Source organism: Triplophysa dalaica, chromosome 22 (assembly GCF_015846415.1).
Source record: "Triplophysa dalaica isolate WHDGS20190420 chromosome 22, ASM1584641v1, whole genome shotgun sequence".
Lineage (NCBI taxonomy): Eukaryota > Metazoa > Chordata > Actinopteri > Cypriniformes > Nemacheilidae > Triplophysa > Triplophysa dalaica.
The window spans coordinates 18,838,989-18,851,635 of NC_079563.1; the positions used below are offsets into that span (position 1 = coordinate 18,838,989).

At 39.0% G+C, this 12,647-nt stretch overlaps 2 protein-coding genes across 2 annotated transcripts; one reads left to right on the plus strand and one right to left on the minus strand.

Annotated features, from left to right (window-relative positions):
- Positions 1–689: 689 nt before the first annotated feature.
- Positions 690–7,162, minus strand: rhobtb2b (Rho related BTB domain containing 2b). The gene is made up of 10 exons (XM_056735887.1): positions 6,136–7,162; positions 5,327–5,528; positions 5,133–5,236; positions 4,862–5,047; positions 3,854–4,791; positions 3,550–3,668; positions 2,118–2,268; positions 1,897–1,985; positions 1,209–1,314; positions 690–1,127 (listed from the first exon to the last, which is right to left on the minus strand). The coding sequence occupies exons 1-10, from the start codon at positions 6,156–6,158 to the stop codon at positions 904–906; spliced, it is 2,142 nt and encodes a 713-aa protein (XP_056591865.1). The 5' UTR covers positions 6,159–7,162; the 3' UTR covers positions 690–903.
- An 808-nt stretch (positions 7,163–7,970) lies between these two features.
- On the plus strand, positions 7,971–10,729 carry stc1l (stanniocalcin 1, like). Its single transcript, XM_056736891.1, has 4 exons — positions 7,971–9,458; positions 9,546–9,688; positions 9,775–9,986; positions 10,067–10,729. Exons 1-4 carry the CDS (start codon positions 9,335–9,337, stop codon positions 10,347–10,349), a joined length of 762 nt encoding a protein of 253 aa, XP_056592869.1. The 5' UTR covers positions 7,971–9,334; the 3' UTR covers positions 10,350–10,729.
- Positions 10,730–12,647: the final 1,918 nt, after the last annotated feature.

A 12,647-nucleotide genomic window follows, 5' to 3' on the forward strand; every position in this document is an offset into this window, starting at 1 on the left:
AACATGATCTTTACTTAATATCCTAATGATCTTAGGCAAAAAGAAAAATCTGTCTTTTTTACCCATACAATGTATTTTTGTCGATTACTAAAAATGTTCCGGTGCTTCTTAAGACTGTTTAGTTGGCCAGGCTCACATATGTGATTCAGGTGATGAATCAATCATTGTAGCAACAATGCTAAATATGAAGAATATTACAATGTTACTGAATCAAACTGCACAGCTATTTGTATAAACAATACTTTCGTAGCTGGAGCGACTTGCACCACAAAGAGGTTTAAATGAGTACCTCGCTTCATTCTTAAATGTTTGAGGCAAAACGGTTTAAAAGAGCAAGATAGATCAGAGGTTCTCATGCACATTTTTCATCGACAGCAAGAGCAAAATACATAAAAAGAAAATAACTGTTCATTTTAGACTGTCAACTATCAATATTGATGGAGATCAAAGCAAAAAAAATCATATTTCTTTTCCAGCACAAATATAAAAATATTCTTAAATCAAGATATCTTTACTTGAGAAGCAAAATAAGATTTTCTAAATAAAATAAAAAATGAATGATTTCAATTTAATTCAGTAAATATAATAAAAGTGCAATAAGTATATTTTTCTAACCCCATTGGAAGATTTTTTCTTGTGTTTAGCATAATTGTATTTAAACAAAGCAAAAGGCAATTTTGCCTCTCGAATAATTGAATCCTGTTTATTTATTCAAAGTGACTTTTGTGTACCCATAACCAGTATTTAATCAAAACCAGTTGAAAGCCGCATGACTAATAAAATAAAATAAAATAAGAGTTTCTCAGAACCTAAAAGCGCATTGATAACGTGCTATGATCTGGAACTAGCTATTTCAACCGTGTTGAAGAAGCTCCGGGATATGATGTGTTCATCTCCATATCTTTAGACTATAGCAGAGGAGTCTGAAGAAGAGGAGGCTGCAGAAGAGGACAAGGTGTTTGATGGAGATGGAGGAAGACTCCAGAGGACCCATTTGCGTTTGCTCTGCCGCTTCTGGGACAAGAAGTCCTCCCTTTCTCGTTCCTTCCGGGCTCTTTGGTAATGGTCGTCCTCTTTCAGGTACCAAACTGGAGGCCAACGGTGCTTCTCGAAATACAGCTGGTTTTCTGACAATAGAAATGAACAAGCATTCAAAACACGCTCGGCTGAATCCTGGTCAGGTAGACAAACACAAATCTTCATATTACCTGCACATTTGGCTCTCATGTCTCTGGGGAATTTGCGGCACACGTTGTTGTAGTTGGTGCAGAGGTGGTGAAGGCACCAATCGGTGAGCTGGTAGGCACAGTGAAACTGAAACCACATGACAAGAATAAACAAAAATTCTTTGTGATTTTTTGGATCTGTATAAAGGTAAAGGTTTGGATTGACCATTCTTTCCAAAGTTTCTTTGTTAGTAAAAGGTCTACAATTTGATCCTCATTTAAAAGCAGATGATTTTATTATAAAAATAAATACACATCTTGTTTTTTTTTGTGCGTGTGAAATGATTTAATCATTAGAACTGCCCAGACAACAACACATTTTATTACGTAAAGCAACCCAGAAATTCAGAAGTGGAAACGTTTTTACCATTCAAACAAGAGCTTTTAACTTCAACAAACCACACAAAATAAACCCAGAACTGATGAAATCACAGATGAAAAGCGGAGGAGCCTTGAGTTACCCTAAAGAGTTCTTTTTAAAGTAATGAAATACTTTTATAATAATACCATCTTAATTTGTCAACATGGTGTCATACATTTTATGCACAGGCCACCAATTTCTTTCTACACAAAGGCTTGGTGAAACAATCAAGAAAATTCTTTAAAAATACTGTACTATTGGTTAACCCAACCCATGGACTGAATTTTCATATAAGTCTTGAAGTTTTACCTGTGCCATCTCCAGATATACCAGCACATCTTCATCAATGTCTGTATCCATGGCAGCCGCCTCCGACAGGACAGACACAGTGTGGAGCTCTGTGATGAGAGACAATTCACAGCCAACAATTAATAATCGTGCAAATCATATAGAAAAATTCTTCATTTTCTGCACTTCATCCTATTTCTTCAATCATTTTGATAGTCCATGTTAAATAATCAACGTTAAACCTGTAAGGGCGACCAGGTGAGGCAGGCAAAGGCGATTGGCTAGAATAATGAGCTCCATGGCGTCCAGGTCAGTTCTGGAACAGAAGCGACCCGTGTAGAGATATTCCAGCACAGCCTGCATACTACTGCGAGTTGTGTTTGGAAACAACACCTGTGGAGGTTTAGTCATGCTTTGGTTATGACTGTACAGGTTCAAGAGCATTAATTTGACCAGTTTGGTTTTATTTTGTAATTTATGTAGGCGGAGGGCACACGATAACAGCCGGCTGCTTTTACATTATCCCACTTATTACCTTAACTAGACATGAAATGTGAATTTGAAATATTTGATGTGCTCATTTTTACCGACTGCAGACCTTCTGTGAGGAAAGAAATTTACTTTCGGTTTGAACTTTCATTTCATGAACAGGCAATTTGGTTTAATCATTTGTAAATATAATGTCATATATGTGATTAAAATACATATTGATATATAATTTGTCAAAACAACCTGTCCAAATGATTTGCTGCATCCAGGTTAACACGTGTTATTGGTGTTGAGAGGTTGCAAATGTCACGACAGGCCAATCAGAATCAAGCATTCCAACAAGCCGTGTAATAATATGTTTTAATGTAGAACAGGTGCTATACAAACATTTGTGAGGCACACAACAAAAATCTTTTCCAAGATCTGGATTTCCAAACATTAATAAGTGGGTCATGGAAGGTCATGACACATTGAATTGAGTCTAGATCAGGGGTTTTCAAACTCGGGTCCGGAGACCACCTTCATAAAGTGGTAAGGGGTCCCCAGAAATCTTCAGAAAAAAGGCACGGTAAAAATTCTCAAAATCTAATGTATATTATTATTGTTTTATTTCAATTATTTTATCTTTATACAAGTGTTTTAGTATTTCTCTTTACAGTTTTTTTTTACACCGAAAGTGAAAGTAGATACAGTACAAATACATTTTAATTGAAATATTTTTTTTTTCCGGGGTTGGTCCATCAAGTGTTGCCGACTACTTGAGTTCGGAAACAATATGTTGTCTTACTTAATATCACATTGACTACTTTTTTGAGAAAGTTTAAATGGATCTCTATACATAAAACGTTATAGATGGATATGTATTTTAGAAAGGGTGTCCCTCACTAAAGAAAAATAGGGCTGATAGAGAAAAAATTTGCATTTCCCCCAATATTTTAATTGAAAAATATGAATGTGAAAAATATTCCTTTAAAAGATGCTAATAAGACGGTTTGGGAACCACTGTCGCAGATGACTGTTATAAACCTTTGCTAGACCAAAAAATTGGCGAGAATACCAGACCTACAGCTTTAGAATATGAGATTATACAAAAGTTGACATTTTTACAATAACAATCGAAAAAAGTTTATTTCTCAAAGAAATCCACAAATATTAAATAGCACATGGGAGTAAAACAACACTTACCTCTTTTGTACAGCTTTCGACAAACGGCCCACCAAACATGGCTGCCATCCAATCACAGCTGGAGATGAGGAGGGGCTTGTGAGCCTCGACCGTGCCATCATCCAATTTAAAAACTACATCTGAGTTATAAACAAAATAACTTTTTAATTTCATGACATAATTAAACGTCATAACCCACCAAAAACATATTCTAAAAGCAATAATGATCCAGGATATTTAACAACTATTATCATCATCAATGTTGTTGATTGCAATTGTACATCTTTCCAGAAACTGTTTGTGCGACAACTGTGGTTACAAACACCTGAGAACGTTCCTTTGGCCAGACATTCCTTCACTCGATTGGTCCGTCGCACATGGAAAGCCTTTGTGATCTCTTGGTTCATGAAAGCCTCATTGTTGAGGATGTTGGCGACCATCATGCGCAGGTCAAACACCTCCAGCAGCTCGGCAATATGAGCGATGTGCAACAAATCTTTCTCATGCTCGTCCAACTGTCCCGTGTAGAGATAACCCAACACAACACGAAACGGCTCATACAGCACAGAAGGGTCCATATGCACCACCGTCATCGGACGCCAGATTAACGTAACGGGATCTTTCACGGTTTCCCTCCCGGTGCTTACAAAAGCTCTACCCAATGAAGACAAAAGCCGTCCCCCGCGACCACTCATCACGTCCGAGTCTGTTTCTCCGCCAACCAGGGTACCATCGCTGATGCAAGCCCTCAGGTTGGCCTTGCCATCTTCCTCGCTGCTCTCGCACACGTCGAAGCTGGCAGCCCGAGCGGGCGGCTCTCGTTGCCTAACGTCTGTCTCGGCCTTCATGTCCTGGAGGAAAAGATCATAGAATTTGGAGGATGCTGTGGCGAGGTAGACTTTGTGAGCGAAGATTTTCCGGTGCTCCTGAAGAACCAGAAGCACATCGGCACACAGGGGTTCCTCCAGAAGCCGCCCCGGGTGTTCCTCTGTGGTGGACGGTGGAGCTGGGACAGTTATGACGGGAGGGGGAGGTTTAGGGGGGAGGAAGGGCGCCTGCAGGAGCGGCCGCTGGACGTCCCGCAAATGGGACTTCCAGAACTGCAGGTGGCGGCGTGAGATGAGAGCAGCGCGGATGGCGCTGTCAAACACGTCCTTTACTCCGAACTGAGCCACCACGCTGGTCTCGTAGTAAGGTATGCCCAGTTCTTTAGCCAACTCGCGACCTTTTTCAGGAGGAAGTATCTCGTTCGCTTTGATGGGTCTGCAAGCAAATAAAGTATAAAATTGCGCTCATGTTCAACATTTTAAAAGCGTAACGTTTCTAAAATGACCTTGCAAGGGGTCTACGGGCTCGATTAACAGCCTCCAGATCAGCGTAACGCAGGTCTAACTGACAGCCCACCAGAATGACCGGAGCCCGAGGGCAGAAGTGCTTGATCTCTGGGAACCACATGGTCTTCACATGGGACAGAGAATTTGGGTTGGCGATGGAGAAGCACAAAACCACCACGTCCGACCTAGAGTTAGAGTACAAAAACAAAGGCATCAAAACCACAGAACTCAAGAACTTATTAACCCGGGGGAAAAAATCAACTAACATACCTCCCATATGCGAAACGACGGTCTTTATGATGGTCTCCAAAGGTGTCCCATAATCGTAGAGACACGCTTACATCATCCACTACATCTCTAGATCGCTCCAAAACCTTCGCAAGCACACATACGGGTTGGATTCATGAATCCTAAAGACATATCCCATTCTTTGGAATTATAGGAGAGAAGATAGAAATCCAAACCTCTTGGCAGACTCTGTACTGGTCAATGGCCCAGACGGTGGGCACGTGTGTGGCGAGTAGCTGGTACTGCGTCAGGGTGGCATTGCATGCTCGGGCACAGATTAGCCGGGTTTTGCCCACAGCATTGTCCCCTACCACCACACATTTAATGGTCTCCACATTAGGCCTCTCATAGTCCATGTCAGTATCTGTGAACTGGGATCTAGTGACAATAATTAAAAACAAAACAACACTGTTTTTAATAAAAAAAAATATATATATAATAAATATTTTTAAATAATGTAGCAGCCGAATACGTAAATCTGAATCTCATATATATGTTTTTTTAAACACATTAATTCTAAGAAGTAGCCTAAATAAGAAATATCCATGGAGTCTCTTAAATAACATCATGCACAAAAAGCACAAAATTTTTTGAATTAAAATTTGTTTTAGATGGAAAGCAGAAAATAAATCCCTAGAAGACAGTTACAGTTAAAAATCCTACATTGAACATTTATATAATCTTAAACCGAAAGTAAACTGATTCACCTCCATGGCAGATGTTTGTGATTTTATTATAAGTTAAAATTCCTCTTTACATTGTTATTTATATACTTATCATTGTTAGTAGCATCCATAACGTGCGCACTTTGTACCTCAATAACTGCACATATGCGTCTATGCTGTCTAGGTAGGGACCTCGCTAGTATTTCAGATACAGCCATTGCCTTCGCTCTCAATTTATGTAATCCTTCTCGTGCCCATAATGTCCTGCTCAAGAGGGTTATTCACTTCACACACACACACATGAAAGCCCGAGCACTTACCGAAGTGAACTGAAGGGGTGCATTGGGTCGGCAGATGATCGAATGCGCGGAGGATGCGGCGAGCACCTGAAGCGATCCGGGGCGATACTTCATTTTCCCGGCGGAGACCTGAAGAAAAGAGAATTACGTAAACGTCGTCGACAGCAACGAGACCCGAACTAGCCCATTTTACCGAACGAGGCTCTCGTTGCTCCTTTTATTTTAATGAAACAACTCGATATAAATAAACAGAAAGCGCGACGGGTGACGGTTTCGCATTCGTGACATTCCCGGCGTCCGTTCCTTTTGCTTCCGCATGTAGGCGACTGACGCACCGCACACCGACTGAACACTGCTGAGTGTGGATTTTTCCCCCTGTGATGTTTGTGAATATAAAATAGTTTCACTTGTATGTCAAAATATGTGGGATACAACGAAAGGGATAAATGTGCATTCAGAAAAAAACATGAAGTTCATTCAAAAACTGCGTAACACTTAAAGTCCCAGTGAAATTAAAAATGCAATTCTTATTTTTTTCTTGAAAAGGGGTTATAGTGAATAGCTTATCAACGTAGGTCATTTTTTATTACGATTAATGTACCCTCATAATCTCCAGTTAAAATCTGAAAACGCACTTGAAATGACATCCATCTTAAATGACGTAAATTAGACGGCCTGGGCGGAGCATCCGTTTACTCCTCCCCTTCAACTGATTAGTCTGCTGCTTTTATTTTAAAATGCAACAGCTGTGTTTTTACATCCAATCAATTCGCTGTAAAAACGCAAGCCACGCACACTAATATCTTCCCTTGAAATTTCCTTTCACTCGGAAATGCGTCAGAATACGGAAGTCAAAACGATCGCAACTTCCGGTTCATGGGGACTTTAACGTAAGGTTGTAGGCTACTAGGGAACATTTGCAGATGAACTAACATGAATAACAAAGAGCAGAATGTTTTTCCCAGCATTTATTACTATGTTCAATGTTGACGTAAATTGATGAGTTAAAATGCACATAAACTAAGATTAATAAATACTGTATTGTTTTCAATTTTAGTTAATGGATTAACTAATGTTAAGAAATACAACCCTATTGTGAAGTTTTATCATAAATTGCTTTAAAGTGCATAAGAAATACACCATTACAATTATGTCTATGATGATGAATACTTCACAGATGACATTATGTATTCCAAGGCTGACAATTGTCCTTTTGTTTTTCAGTTTTTTATTTCTCCTAAGCAATTCAGGAAAAGGAAGATCACACACAACTGAGAACTCTCCTGAGATCTTGTGAGATATGAAGAAGCAACATCTGAGTAACAAAAAGTTACAAAAACTAATTTTACTATAAGTTCCTTTTCAAATATCCGTGGCGTTTTTACCTTGATTTTTTTTACTTCACTATAAAGCTTTTTACTGCATTACATGTCACAAATAAATGTTGTATTTTTACCTTTTAATACTTTAATACATTAAACTCTAAGAATTTATTTTACTAAAGTATTTGCACTTTTAAATTTAAAAGTGGGAAAGTAATAGATTTTATTGTACGTGATTGCTGAATTAAAGAAAACATGTATAACAATTGTATTTAAGAAATGTAGTGAAGTAAAAAGTTTGATATATGCTTTATGATTTAGTCAATTTTCCCCAAAGTCAAACATAAACCTTGAGAGTTAAAATACATTTTGTTATTTACTGTAACTCTGTAATTTTCTGTAATTTCTCAAGAGATCTCAGGAGAATTTTCAATTTTGTATTATTTACGTATAACGTAAAAAAAAATAGTTCACTACTTTTAATCCCTGAATTTGTCTGTCATCCACAATTGCTCAATATTATTCTGTCAAATTCTGTCTTTTTCCTCTGTAGGCCTACGTAAAATAATCGTTGTGCATTTGTGTCACACAATCTTCTGAGAGCTTCATAATTATAGGAAAATAAACCCAAGGCCTGAGGTGTATGATTGTGATAATTACGCGACTCCTTGCTATTTTAGGAAGATGTGGGTGTGTTTTCCTGGCAATAATAAACAGGTTTTTTTTGGGTGTCTGTGTGAACAAAAGTAATTAAATTCACATAGCTGCCTCTTTACACCCCCCAGCCGCCACAAATCAACAAGTGCTTTGATCACTATCAGTATCATTAACCCTTTAAGGGAAATGTGGAAATGTCCTGTGGCAATTGAAATCGTCATGGAAAACACATCACCACATCACCTCCTCTTTACGACATTCACGATCAAACACTGATACAAACCGTCTGAGGTGATCAAAACACATCGTATTGATGAGAACGGATGTTTATTCGAGCAGGGGACCAGTTATGATAAGCTCCATTTTTTAGCAAAGCCCCTTTGGCATTACTGGTATTGCTCATATCAATAAGGTGTCAGAAACTCCCTGAACCCAGTTTGGAACTAAACCAGTTTTGAACCGTTTGGATGTCCTAAAAAAACTGGAGCACTATAACATGAAATCTTAACCCAACATATTTAGTTATTTTCTATTTCTATTAATTTAACAATTAAAAAATTCAAACCTGCATATCTAATAAACAATGATCGGAAAATGTGAAAATTCTAAAAAGTTTTTAAAAGTTCATAATTTTTTAAAGGAATAATTTTGCTCCTAAATGGTATGTTCTGAGTTTACACAAATTTGGCTCACTAATGAATTGAATTAAGTCATTTAGAAAATCTTACTCACAGATAAGTATGAACTGAAAATTAAAACAAAACAAGAAAAATGTGATTATATAACAAGAAAAATTCTTGCCCAAGCAGAATATCTGAATGTCCCCCCAGTCTATTATTTTTTAGTTTAATGAACTGTTCAATTAAACATTCTTTAAAATAAATAAAACAATGACGTCACAGTTTATAAATGTTTTAAATGAGCAGCATCAGAGATCAGACGTGACGGAATTTAAATAAAGAAAAAAAAAATGTTTAACCCGAGATAAAAATCATTCCCGTCGTGAAGGCATTAATCTCAGTCCATGAATATTTATGAAGAGATGGAAAGTTTGAGGTTTCAGTTCCCGCGTTCTGATTGGTGACGGTGGGATTTAATGAGCCGTTGAGCTCAGCTGAATACTTGTATAAAGCAGAGGCTGTTATCAACCTGCAACACAAACCCAAAGGACCAGCTCAGACAGGCACAAGAATCAGCAAACTTCTCTGAATCGCTTGTTTCAGCACACAGGACTGACTGAAATGGCCGGTGACATGCTACTGAAAAGTGGATTTCTTCTGCTGCTTGTCTTGCTTGCATCAGCGTTTGAAACTGACCAAGGAGCTGCACAACCAAGACGAGCCCGGTTCTCAGCCAACAGCCCAAGTAAGTTGAAGTTCTTTACCGCACACCATGTCTTCAAGTAGACCTTCTAGTCTCTGCCAATATCGACCAGCTTTTTTCTACCTCCAGCTGATGTTGCCCGCTGCTTGAACGGCGCGCTTCAGGTGGGCTGTGGGACCTTCGCATGTCTTGAGAATTCTACCTGCGACACTGATGGCATGCACGAAATCTGCAACGCCTTCCTCCACACTGCTGCAATCTTCAACACGGAGGTACGAAACCTTTCCAACAAAATGTCTTTATATTCAATTTCTTCTTCATTAATTCGTTGCATTTAGTAACCGTCTCCATTTTGCAGGGTAAGACCTTCGTGAAAGAGAGCATCAGGTGCATGGCTAATGCCATCACAGCGAAAGTTTTCCAGACCATCAGACGTTGTTCCACCTTCCAGAAGATGATCGCTGAAGTGCAGGAAGAATGCTACAAGAAGCTGGACCTCTGTGAAGTGGCCCGAACCAACCCTGAGGCCATCGGGGATGTGGTCCAGGTGCCCAGCACCTTTCCCAACAGGTAATAGCAAAACTGCATTGAAACAAACTCAACCGATGACTCAACAGCGTGCTAAAACAATCGTGTTTTTTATGTCGCAGGTACTACAGCACGCTTCTGCAGAGCTTATTGGAATGCGACGATGACACTGTGGAGGTGGTGCGTGCCGGGTTGGTGTCCAGATTGGGACCTGACATGGCCACCCTCTTCCAGCTGCTGCAGAACAAACCCTGTCCATCCGAACCAGCCGCAGCCGGGCCTATTGGGATGGAGGGTCACAGTGCCTTCCGTTGGCCCCCCATGTTCAAGATCCAGCCCAACCTCCGCAACAGGGACCCCAATCACCTCTTCGCCAGGAAGCGCTCTGTCGAAGGAAGTTCTTAGAGTGCACGTTCAGTCACAACTCCGTATTTGCAGACTCCTGCGTACCGTATGCGTATAACTGGAAGATAGTGTTTAGGGATAAGGGCATAAGAATGAGTTTAGTTCAATAAAAATTGTTGATTCCCATTTAATTGCGTAAAAATATCTTACTTCTATAATGAAATGTTTGATGCACAGAATATGATGGAAAAAGGAGACCTGACACGTTAACCAACCGCTAGTGGCAGGAGAAAACTATTTATTAGTGTTCCTTCTGTATAATTGATATTTATTTTTCCTACCAAATGTAATTTATATAGTTTACGATTGTAAAGTTGTATTGTTCCAAGATTCTTTATTCTTTAAGAGAGACTGAGAAACTAGATTTTTATGGAGAGAAAGTTTTCTATGCTGGTCATGGGAAATGTTGTATAGATTACAGAGGGCATACATAGAAACTGCTGGTGTTGTGGTGGTAGAAATAAAGTTTTAAACAGACTGATTCACTTCTTTTTGTCCACACGACAGCATCCATTACAAACACAATGTCAATAGAATCCAAATGAACACAGCCGCAGTACCTGTCTCATCCGCAAGATGGGGCTGTTTTCAAACGCATTCGAGTATTGGCGTATTTGCGCTCACATATTTCTCCAACATTTCTAAAATAACAATACGTTATATTATGCATTTAACTTACTATATATATTTCAGGGCGTATGCTTTAAAACTGATTAGAAAAGGACTATAACCCACAAAACTGTTTTTAAAATCTATAAATGACAATGCACGGTCTTGCACATTCAAAGCATGGGGTTGAAAACACGATTTTAATTTAGCTTGACCTTAAACCTTTGTGTTAACAAGAATGACACAATTGACAACAGTTTCAACCACATCGTTTTCTAAAAATGAATGTCAGTTTTTCAACTTCCCCGGATTCTTGCCCAAGACGAAGTGGTGTGGTGTTGTTGCCAAAGTAAAACCGAACAAATAAACATCTAATCAAGACCCTAGAAAGAACTTTCTTTCTTTCTTTTCCCTTTTTTTGGGTGGGCAAAAGGAACACGAGGAATAAATAGAAAGACAATACTGTCATTATCCTCTAGAGTTACATAACACAGTCTCAGATTTGGTATTTTGCATAAATGAGACCATCGGAAAAATAGCAAACAAAAGAATCAAGTTACAGTTGAGAAAAGTGTGATACTGTTTACGAGACAAAGGTTGAAGCACATTTTCTCTGTTTTTAACATATTAACAAACTCTCATTCAGGTGATCTCATTGGGCCTTGGATGTGATTGTGAATATAAAAGTCAATAAAAGTGATGAATTTTGACTTGCTCCTATTTTCTTTCAGTAATCTTTAAAAGATCTTCTAGGCTAGATCAGATCACTCACATCTCTCTTCCAGAAGCCTATCTTCAGCTCAGATGTTTTGGAGGATTTAGTGGGCCCTCTCATCACAGCGTTCGGGAAAACCTTTCTGCTGGTCCCCCACGTCATGTCTGCATTCATGGAGTGTCAACTAAAGTTCATTTCAGACAATCAGACTCAGAATTTATCTTCACATTTCTTTGTCTTCACTTTGTTTCTTAAGACCTAATGTCTTTCTACGTTTGACTAAACCACCCTTCTTCTCTCCATTCGATGTGTTTGATGATTCTGTGGGGTGAACATACAGAGACACGCAGCTCAGCAGGTGTCATGACTCGCTGGCCCCGAAAGCATGCGAGCTTGCAGAAGTAAACACATTGAGTGGCAGAGTCATCACCTGCGCCCGCGGGCCACGAGACAGCCTTCAAAACAAAGTGTGAAGAGAATGTCTTACAAAAAAACATGCAGAGGAAAGATGCTCGTTTTGAAAACACATGAGAATAGTTGGTGGTGCTAATTAATATTATTTTTGGAAATGTAGAAATGTATTCTGATGATATCAGTTTTGCATGATGAATGAGCAAAATCTAGATCCCTTAGCGAAAAAAAAACTACGGTTTTATTATAGTAAAAATGGAGCATTTAACTTTGATATTATGTAAGGCATAATCCAGAGCTAGCCGTACGTTAAAGGATTTTAATGCACAACGTGGAGGCCAAGAACCACCCGACGCGAAGCCTCTGCGAAGTGCATTTAAATCTTTGAATGCACAGCCAGCTGTGGATTATCCCGCTTATACCATGGTCATTTGCCAAGTTAAATCTTTTATCGATGTTTACAGTGAAATTTCGAACAGGTGAAAACTACACCGATCAGATTACTTCCAAATGTAATCAATATTTACTGGAGCTACCTGTGCGTTAAAGGGTTTTAATGCACA

Coding starts and splice junctions, on each gene's coding strand:
- stc1l (XM_056736891.1), top strand. CDS start 9,335: ATGGCCGGTGACATGCTACTGAAAAGTGGATTTCTTCTGCTGCTTGTC. Junction 9,459..9,545: donor GTTCTCAGCCAACAGCCCAA/GTAAGTTGAAGT, acceptor TTCTACCTCCAG/CTGATGTTGCCCGCTGCTTG. Junction 9,689..9,774: donor CTGCAATCTTCAACACGGAG/GTACGAAACCTT, acceptor TCCATTTTGCAG/GGTAAGACCTTCGTGAAAGA.
- rhobtb2b (XM_056735887.1), bottom strand. CDS start 6,158: ATGCACCCCTTCAGTTCACTTCG. Junction 5,529..6,135: donor CACCCCTTCAGTTCACTTCG/GTAAGTGCTCGG, acceptor TATTGTCACTAG/ATCCCAGTTCACAGATACTG. Junction 3,669..3,853: donor GGCCAAAGGAACGTTCTCAG/GTGTTTGTAACC, acceptor TTTATAACTCAG/ATGTAGTTTTTAAATTGGAT.